This window comes from Hyaena hyaena, unplaced genomic scaffold (genome assembly GCF_003009895.1).
Source record: "Hyaena hyaena isolate Hyena2069 unplaced genomic scaffold, ASM300989v1 scaffold_733, whole genome shotgun sequence".
In the NCBI taxonomy this organism is placed as follows: Eukaryota; Metazoa; Chordata; class Mammalia; order Carnivora; family Hyaenidae; genus Hyaena; species Hyaena hyaena.
In genome coordinates, this window is record NW_024081367.1 from 106637 (window position 1) to 116966 (window position 10330).

Consider the following 10330-nt stretch of genomic DNA (forward strand, 5'->3'; position numbering starts at 1 on the left):
TGCTCATGCTTTGTCTCTCAAAAATAAGCATTAGGAAAGAAAAAGAAATAATAAAAAAAAGAACTGAGCCAGAAAGTCTGTTACAGCAGCGCCCCTCTCAGCAGGGGTTCCTTCCAAGACCCCAGTGGATGCCCGAAGACAGGTGGTCCTGAAGCGTCTACCTGCCAAGTTCTCTCCGTTCTCACCTGTGAGAAAGCTGACACGCCTCGGGCACAGGAAAGGAACAGGACAGAGCAGTCACGACAACGTGCCGCCCTGCACTACTCATGCCGATGCCTCCGTACTCGGAGGTCAATGCTGTGGGCGGGCGACACGGAGCTGGGCTACTTCCGACCTTCTGACCTTGTGTCACAGGGAGGACATTTGCTTCCCACCCACAGGTGAGCGTGGGCAGCTGCCCACTGATGCTCACGAAAATCTCGTCGTCCTGAGTGGCAGGGAGCTTCCTGGTTGGTCGGTCGTGGGGCTCCCTCGCCCGCCCTGTAACTACATGCCCCGGGCAAGGCCGGTGCTGGCCGCCGCCATCTCAGGAGCCCCGTGTTCTACACAGGGGGGGCCCTCCCTTCGATGGACGGCCTCCCCTCTGCCCACAACCCAGGAAGCAGGGGCCAAGGCCGACGCCGCCTCAGACACAGGCCGGGAAGGACTTGCTTTCTCCACTTGACTCTCAAATATTGTAAAAAAGAATGGAGATTTAGGAATGTGAGACTTTTTAAAACATACTTTCAAAATATATTTTATTTCTTAGTCGTATGCGTTTTGCAAAATTCCCAAGATAAACATTAGCTTCATGTACAGAAACAAAGGAGAGTTCTTTAAGAACTGGCATTGACTCAATCACGAGAATGATCGCACTTTGATAATGGAAAATAAACGGGTGTTATCAAAACTAAAAAGCTTAAGTGAGCACTTTCCTTTAGAAAGATCTGCCATGGAATCTCCAGCCCCCTCAGGGGCTCAAATCATCATCAAACGCACACAGACACCAGACACCGCACAATCGCAGAGAAGGTTCTTGGCCACACGCGCACATGCTGGCATTCTGCACTAGTACTTTCATGGTGACAAACACATTTTTCTTGGGAGATAAAGTTTATATGAATCCCACATCCCGTAACCTGCTGAACTGTCGGAGCACGGCCCATCAGATTCCTGCTTTATTCTCTACACTTCTGCACCGTCATCATCATCTTCATCGTCTTTGGCTCTGAAATGCATCTTCCTGAATTCTCGTCTGCTCATTGAAGGACAAGACGAAGACGCCGGGGGGAGGTCCTTGGAGGAAGGAAACGCTCCCCTGAGCCACCGCCAGCCCGCCGCACCGGTCAGCGCTCTGGGTGAGGGCTCGTCCCCCACCGGCTGACTTGGGGGACGTCAGGGTTAAACACCAGAAGACACCCCGCAAGTGTGGGCAGCCGCTCCCCACCCACGACCGTGCGGGGAGGCCCAGGGTCACCTGTCAGGGGCTCCGGCCCCCACCCCGAGGCTGAGCTGGAAGGAGGCCTCCCAGGAGCAGCTGCACCGCCTCGCAGCCTCTGTCTTCTTCTCACAGGGACGGAGCCTGTCCCGAGGCAGCACCCCACGCAGGGAGTGGGGGGAGGCCGGCCAGGTGTGCACCCTGCGTGGGGGCGGCCGCGGGTCTTACCTGCATGAGCTCCACGTTCCCGAAGAACCGGCCCACGGGCATCGGCTGGTTGCTGTCCTCGTCCAGGAAGGCGCTGTCGTCCATGGGCACCGGCGGCCTGGGCGCCTGCTCCGTCTGTAGTGTTGTACCGGCCCGCGCGGCGCGGCTGCCGAGCGGCTCCTCTCCCGTAAGGGGCCCGCGTGCCAGAGGGGACGGGCCGTCTTCAGTCTCTGGGGGGCAAGCGTCGCCCACAAAGGTGCCGTGCCCAAGGGGGGCGCCCACAGCCTCCGGCTCTGAGGGGGCACCAGCTCCCTTTCCTGGAGGCAGCGCAGGGTCTTCCGCAAACCCCAGAGGGTCACTGTCACAGGGGCGCTCGGGTGCTGTTTTGGGCAAAGCAACACTATCGCTCTTGGGGATGCGTTTCTGTAGTTCTGATTTCACAAGCTGGCCTTTGTCATACTTGAACTTCTTGGAAGTTCGCCTGTCGGCCACTTTGTGTGATGAGGAGGTCTGTGGAGAGACAAGCGTGAGAGAAAACCAGACACACGCAGGACTGTGAGGCAGATGGCGAACGAGAAAGCCTCTGCCCCAGAGGCTCACCCTCCTCACACCTTAAGAGGTGCTGTTGCCTCAGCTTCCATGATGGGGTCACGTCACCGCCTCCCTCCAAAGTGACAGAATTTAAACTGGTGGCTGGGGAAGAATCTAGACACGCAACCAGGGGGCCTTCTGTGTCCTGAGCAACCTCAGAGGCACGTACTGACGCACTGTGACGTTGTGACACAGGACTCTGGGTCGCACGCATTTGCTGGGATGAAGCTGCTGCCCCAGCACCGGGGCACCGAGCAGGTGCTCAGCAAGATGTGCTAGAGACTCCGGTCTTGAAAGCAGCGTCCGCGAGTGGAAGTGTGCCAGCTGTTGGTGCAAAACCAAGTCCCAGCCAGACCCCGGAGCGTGGCCCGAGGCAGGTCGACCTTCCGGCGACTCCATGAGCTCGGATCGCTGGGCACGGGTGTAGGCAGACCTCTCAAAGCCGTCAGGGGCGAAGCAGCGTGGCCCATGGCGGCCAATGCCGCGCCAAATGCTGCAGAGAATGACTAGCAAAGGTGCGTGGGGGCATGGGGTCAGAGACACCCCTGCCCGTGGAGGTGAACTCTGCAAAAGCACGCCCCTGGGCCCGGGAGCGCCCCTTCCTCTGAAAGCAGTTACACGGTTCCCTTCTCTGGTACAGAAGCACCACAACCGTTTTCTAGCGCGGTGCATCTCAGGGCAAAGGCGTGTACACACACGGCCCCACCGGCCCCACCGGTGCTACCCGGGCTCACCTGACATAGTGTCCTGGCAGACGTGGCGACGCCGGCTTCCCGCGCAGAAGCCAACCTGGCCGAGCGACGGCAGGCTCTCAGGCGCGCTGAAGACCGCACTCCACCTGCGAGCTAGGGCAGCACCCGAGGCGTCAGGAAATGCTCTTAGGAGACGTGAGCCTGGACACTGCCATTTCCCGACTGAAGAAAACCCGGGGGAGTCCCTCCCACCGCCATCTTCATCGCTTTTCTGGAAAGTCACCTGTGGCCTCGTGCAAATTCAAACTAAACTGTTTTGGATTTAAGATGCAGATGTCTTTCCAGCCTTCTCAGAAGCTTGGAGGCAGTTTGTGACCTTTACCTTCTACATTTCTAGGGGCCCCCGTTTGTAAGTTAACACATTTAACACACGTAACTTCAGATGTTTAGAAGCAGCCTTCTCAGAAGGTTCTCTAACTTTTACATGGTATCCAAGTTCCTGACTAAAGGTAACATGAGAAAACAAAAGCCATCCTGACCCCCATCACTCCCTCCTTCAAATTATAGGTGGAAATATTCCCAGTTCTACTAGTTTAAAGCAGCGAACTTCTGACTAATCTTTTTTTTTTTAAATGTTTTTATTTATTTCTGAGAGAGTGAGAGAGACAGCGTGAGCAGGGGAGGGTCAGAGAGAGGGAGGGTCAGAGAGAGGGAGATACAGAATTCGAAACAGGCTCCAGGATCTGAGCTGGCTGTCGGGGCTCAAAACCACGAACATGAGATCATGACCTGAGCCGAAGTCGGACGCTCAACTGACTGAGCCCCCCACGCGCCCCACTTCTGACTAATCTTAACATCATCACACTGGTCTGTGTCTGCTTTACCCTGAATGCAAGAGTCTTCTAATAACAAGAAAGGAATTAATGAGAAAGCAAAACTTATAACGCACGGTGCATCTGGCAAAATCAGCACTGGTGCAGCCACTAAACTACTTCCACCCGTTTTTGTTTTTGTAAATAAATTATTTTTGAGAGAGTGCATGCATGTACAGAGGAGAGGCAGAGGAGGGAGACAGAAAATCCCAAGCAGACCCTGAGCTATCAGCAGAGCCCAACGTGGGGCCTGAACTCATGAACCACGAGGTCATGTCCTGAGGTGAAATCAAGAGTCGAATGCTTCACCGATGAAGCCACCCAGGCGCCCTCACCTTTTTCCACTAATTCCTTTTTCTGTTCTGGAATGGATACCAAATGCACTCAGTGAGCAAGGGTGGGTGGGCATGCAGGTGGGAGACCAGAGGGGGACGGGCTCGGGAGGAGGGCAGCCTGCTCAACAGAAGGGGAAGCCAACGGGAAAGGAGACAGCTAGCTTAGAAATCTCTACAGTGCCCCCCCCCCCCCCAGCCACCTGCACACCTGCGTCTCCAGAGGCCCCTGGAGATGGAGGCTCACCCAGGCAGTGAGACCTCGGACTGTCCCCATTCAGAATGGAAGGAAAAGGAAAGGCCATGGCCTGTGCACACGGCGGGGACAAGGCGCTCCGGGCCAGGTGAAGGGCCTGCTGGGTGGGTGCACCAGGGTCTGGGTTCACAGCCACTTGGGGGGGGGGGGGGGGGCGGAACCTGTAGCTGTCCCGGCATGCCCCTACGACCACTACCTCCCCGGAGGGAACGGAGGGAACGGCTACCCTTGCCCCAGGCCACCAGGCCACCAACTGTCCTCTCTTCGCCTACTCCCAGCACCCGCCCCCGGGGTGCTGGCTCTGGCTGGGGGCCTGATGCAGCTAGCAGGTGCTGTGCTCGGTGCATGCACAGCTTCCCAAGGAGCAGCCTCCTCCTGAAGATGGGGAGGCTCTGGTGGGGGGCCTGTTTGAGGTGACACAAGGGCTGTGTGGCCTCAAAGTCCCTGTGGCCCTGCCTCATCACGCTCGGCTCTCCCCGATCGGAGCTCCAGGAGCCCCCGCCTGAAGGGACTGAACAGGGAGGGGAGCAGGTCCTGGCTCTGCCGCTGAACCGTTCAAGCCCTTCACACAGCAGTGTGCTCCCAGATGCCTTCTACCTTCGCCTCTGAGGCCGACGGGGACTTGACAGTGTCTGGGGGGGGCGGGGGGGGCGGCTTGTGGGTGGGCACAACGCCCAAGAGCTGTGGTGGCTCCAGGCCCTTGAGCTGTGGCCAAATCCAGCAGCTGCTGGTGCCAGCACCCACGCAGGACCTAGCAAGTTCTTCTGCCCTGGAGAGCAGGTTGCTTCCACCTGGTTAAAAACGGGGACGTCAAAGGCAAAAACGCAGTTTCCCGGAAAGGGCAGGGCAAGACCGACTTCCAGGACAGCACAAGGCACCCGCGGCCCCACAGAACCAGCAAGAAGTACGAAAGACTTTTGGAAATAGTCTTATGGGCGGGGGGTAAACGAAGAAAGTTATTCAAGAGCACCTACAAAACTCTGGTAGGTGAACGTCAGACTGCCCCCAGACCCCAGACTGCCCCGCAAGAACACGGGGGGGGGTCAGCCCCCAGACCGCCTCATGAGAACTCGGCAGGAGGCGGCCCCAGGCCAGGAGAGGCAAGCCTTCCTGAGAGCACCCGGCTCCTGGGCAGAGGTGTCAGTGTTGAAGGCGCGGATTCCGAGATTTGCTTTGCTTGGGGAGGGACAAATGTTAAAACAGAGCTCTCAGTCTCTTCAGTAAGGAACCGATTTCTTTTGGATGGAGTGCGGATAAAGTTCATGCCTAAAGGGGCTCTCAAGAACACTAGAGGCTGTGGAGAAAGGCCCTTAGAAAGAGACATCAAGATAAACTCTAGGTCAGATAAGTCTGCGCCAGGATAACAGAGCTGGAAGAACCCTCTGAGGGGTCGGCACAAATGTCCACCCCTGACCCCAGGAACTAGGCCTTCAACAGAAGCCACAGTTTCAGGGGATCACGCTGCAGAGCAATTTATGCCCCAGGCTATTGCTGAAAACAATTGAGCAATCAACTAGCATTCAATGGGAGTTTAACAGAGAGGTGTGGTCAGGGGAGGGGAGGAAGTGAGCCAGCCCAGGGAGAAGGTGGGGGGAAAAGAAGAAATCTACCTAGTCACTAAAGAAAAAGCCTATAAATAACAATATCCCGTGGGGGTGGGAGGCAGGTACCCAGAACTGCTACATTATATAAAATGTCTAATTTCAACAAGAAATTATGAAGCATGCGAGGAAAGAGCAAGGAAAGAGAAAAGCAGACGTCTACACAGGAATAAAAGTCAGGGATGGAAGTGCCTGTTGTGACGGTGACTGGAGTGGAGTTTATCAGAAAAGCCTTGAAGGTGGCCGGGATGACCATGTCCGAAGGCTAAAAAGAACCCAATTCAAGAATACAAAATGTGATGACCATGTTGCATCAAATACTTGATGATGATAAAAAGAAATTATGAAAAAGAACCAGAAGGAAATTCTGTAGTTAAAAAGTACAAGAACGGAAATACACACTTCGCTGCAGGGAAGCAGAAGAAACAGCGAGCAAACCCAAGGCCACGCTAGTCAAAGGACAGCAAGAAGAAAGAATGAAGAAAAATGAAGAGTCATCAAGAACAGGGGCTCAGTCAAGGACACCATCGTACCAACATACGTATAATGGGAGTGTCAGGAAGGCGAGGGAAGGAGAAAAGATACTCAGAGAAATAATGGCTGAAACTTCCCAAAGCTACTGATAAACACACCACTTAGTAGGGACGATGGTTATGGTCAAAGACAGTCAAAGTTCTCCAAGAAGAAATGTGCCAACCAAGATCCCGGTACCTAGCAAAGCTTTCCCTCAAAAATGAAGGCAAAAGAGACACTTCCAGATAAGCGGGGAGAACGTTGCCAGTGTTTCTAACCAAAGACGCTGGAGGGAGGGCGCTGTGTAGGCCACAGCAAGTGGCCCGGGACAGGAATTCAAGTTCACACAAAGAGCGCGCCGGTGAGGGGAACTGGATGCTTAAGGAAGAGGGTGCACGCGCACAGGCGCCTCCTTTCCCGAGTGATTTATAAGCAGCTGTAGAAATAACATTATAAAGTTATGCAGGAATGTGCTTTGCTTGCCAGTCACAGCACAAAGGACGAGGCGGGGGCGGGACTAAAGGGCAACCCGAGGACTGGGGGCAGAGAAGAGATCAGAGCAGGTGGCTGCGTTCTTAACACGAACAGATGTAACGAGTCTCTACCAAGAAAGCGGGTAAAAGGAAGAAAGGTGCATTTTTACGTCTCACTACAAATCTGGAGCTTGGTGAGGCCGCCTTGAGGCAAACAGGCTTGAGCAACGGGATGCAGAAAGGGTTCCAGGGCACACCAGTCTGAAAACAGGCCCCAGAGGCGACCCCGCCCCAAACAGCCATAGGTCACAACTGACCAATGGGCTACTTATAAGCAAGCACAGGTCCCCCAAAAAGGAGAACCCCATTGGCCGCCACACCTCTGCATCCCCCGCCTCCCAGCAGCCCCTCCTGCACTCCGCACTCGTAGCGCCCGGGCTCCGGGTGTTCGGGGTTCAGCCTCGGGTGATGGTTCACGTTAAGTGCCACTGGCTGACTCCCACCGACCTGACACCCCACTTACACACCTCAAAGCTGATTCCACTAAGTTACAATGCATACGATGAAACGTGGAGCAACTGCTAGAAAGAAAACACAAATGCTACACTAGAAAAAGTTCCTTTCCATCCATCTACACAAGGAACAGAGAAAACAGACGTGTGTACACAGAACAAAAGTGGAATGGCATGCGTGCATCCAACCATATCAGTAACTTTAAACGTGGGCCACAAGATCCCACCAAAAGAGAGGTCAGGCTGGTAAGACAGCCCCCAGCCCCCAGCCCCCGTGCACGTCTACAGAAGACCCCGCAGGGTCAAGCTATGTAAGGACAGTAGAAGGACGGAGCCAGAGTGGGCTCCTCCAGCAAACTGGGAGAGCCGGGGGTGCTCCCCGTCCAGGAAAGAGGGGCCCCCCTGGGCACTGGGTGCTCTGGGTCCCAGGCCATGGCCAGGTACGGAGTGGCTGGAACCGGCTCCCAGTTAGTCCTCTCCACCCTCTGCACCCAAGGTGACTGGGGCCGGGCTGAGGTCACATGCTGAAGAACAGAGGGCTTGGGTGGCGCAGCTGCACTCAGGGATCCAGACCAGTCCCTTTCCTGGGATGTGGTCTGGCAGCCCCCTACCCAGAAGGGCAACCCAGTTCCATCTACCTGCCCGTAATCCGGGAGCCCCTCTACCCAGAAGAGCAACCTAGAACCCCCCATCCCCCTGCCCGTAATCTGGGAGCCCCCCTACCCAGAACTGTAACACAGGAGCCGGCCGCCCCCCTCACTCAAGGCCGCAATCTGAGAGGCCCCCTACCCAGAAGTGTGACAAAGGACCCCCCCCCGCCCCGCGGAACGTAATCTGGGAGCGCCCCACCCAGAAGAGCGACCCAGTACCCTCCATCCCCGTGCCTGTAATGTGGGAGCCCCCCTACCCAGAAGGGTGACCAAGGTCTCTCCCCCGCCACCCACCCCCCGGCCCGTAGTCTAGGAGCTCCCCAATCCAGAAGAGAGACCCAGGACCCGCCCCTCCCCCCCGGTCGTTTTCTCCGACCCCAGACCCGAGGGAAGGGCAGCCCCCGGCCCAGGGCATACCACGGCCTCCTCAGCTCCCCAAACAAGAGGTGGCCGGAGCCCCAGCCTCAGCCCACAGCTCCCGCCCGGCCTCGGCGCCTCACCTCGCGGCTCCTCATGAGTGTGAGCGGCGCGCTGCCGCCCCCAGCACCGCCAGCCCCCGCGCCCCGGCCTAACGCCTCTCAGAGAGGCAGCAACCCGGAGACCCGCGGCCCGCGCCCGGCGTCTGACGCCACCAGACGTTTGGCCAATCACAGCCCGGCATCCTCTGGCACGTGACCCAACAAAGTCGGCGCTGTGCGTAATGGGCGGGGCGGCGGCCATGTTTGTGAGGGGCACCTTCCTGGCGGCCCTCGTGGCGGCCACGTTTAAGAGGGGCGGCGGCCATGTTTAAGAGGGGCGGCGGCCATGTTTGTGAGGGGCACGTCCCTGACGCTCCGGCCACGTGTCTGGGGGAGATGGCGGGAAGTGGTCGTTCACAAGAGGCTGGTCTCTCTCATCCTGGCCCCGGAGGCGGGCTCCAGCCCCTGGCGTGTGAGCGCCCGGCAGGGCTAGGGTGCGCCCTGCCTGGCGGCTGGCGATGCCCCTGCGCTCGGAGGTGGGCCGGCGAGGCCCTGCGTGGCTCTGCCCCCAGCTGCCCGCAGGGACCCCGGTTCCCGGCCCCCCCCCGGCCTCGAGCCTTCCCCCGGCGGTGGTGGACTGCAGCTGGCTCTCGGAAGGCCGTTCGTCCCGGGCTTCAGCCCTTCTGGCCCCGCTTCTCTGCAGCCCTGACCTCATGGTGACGGTCCCAAAGGCGCTGCCCTCTCCCTCTCCCCAGTGTCCTGGCTCTGGGCAGCTCAGGGACTGTGCATTAAAGACTGACGTGAAATGCTGCCTTGCCTTTAAACACCCCAGGCCCCCAGCTCTGGGCTCTCGGACTGGTGCCTCCGAGAGGGTGCGGTGGGCCCCTGGGGGCTGAGGGCCGCCCAGCCCTGACTTCCAGCCCATCAGCCCCCGTCCCCAGGCCTGAGGGACGCCCAGCCCTGTGGTCTACCCGGGCTTGCTGGTGCCCCTCCCGATGGTGCGGCACAAAGACAGGAGCTGCCACTGTGCTTTGCAAGTCCGTGGCAGTGCTGTTTACTTTATTGTCATGTTTTTACAGGTGAGAACATTTAAATCAGGCAGTTTTGTCAGAAGCATTAGATCTTGCAGTAAAGTGTACAGGGTGAAAAGTGACCTGTGTTGTGCTTCGGCCTCATGTACCGCTGGAGGGTCCCCGTGTGAGCTGTTCCATGGCAGAGGGCGATTCATATTCTCCAGAAACAGGAATGTGCTCCGCTCCTGTGGAATGACTCCCTCAAAGCCTGGAAATACACTCGATGCCTCTTTTTAGTGCATAAAATGTGGGGATACTTAAGGGTCCCGCCAGCTCTTCCCTCCTTTCAGACTACCCTCTCCTTAGAGGTGCAGCTCTGGGTAATTAGGTGGAGCCCCTTCAATTCGGCCTCACGTGGGGTCTGCCTTTGGCCATGAGTGAAAGCACCCGCAGTGTTAGTGCACGCACCCACGCTTACACGCTCACACGCGCTTGTCCCCTGGCTGCCCGTTTCCCATGGTGTCCGTGGAAGGGAGAAAACAAATGTGGACTGGCAGGAAAATCCATTTGAAAAGGAAACTAATATAATCACTGCCAGCTGTTGAAGAAAAACCCAAGGCCAAACTGTGTTAAACACCGAAACTGTCCCATTTTCACTGAAATTGGTTTCTGGATAAACTAGGTTCAGCGGTTTTATTCTGGGGTCCATCAGAACTCCGGTTCTCATAAACTAGGAGCTGACT

The 10330-nt window shown here is 57.1% G+C and overlaps 1 protein-coding gene across 1 annotated transcript; it reads right to left on the reverse strand.

Annotated features, from left to right (window-relative positions):
- Window positions 1–1073: 1073 nt before the first annotated feature.
- CUNH1orf174 (chromosome unknown C1orf174 homolog) lies at window positions 1074–8728 on the reverse strand. Its single transcript, XM_039218115.1, has 4 exons — window positions 8617–8728; window positions 2950–3060; window positions 1646–2134; window positions 1074–1275 (listed from the first exon to the last, which is right to left on the reverse strand). The coding sequence occupies exons 1-4, from the start codon at window positions 8629–8631 to the stop codon at window positions 1165–1167; spliced, it is 726 nt and encodes a 241-aa protein (XP_039074046.1). The 5' UTR covers window positions 8632–8728; the 3' UTR covers window positions 1074–1164.
- Window positions 8729–10330: the final 1602 nt, after the last annotated feature.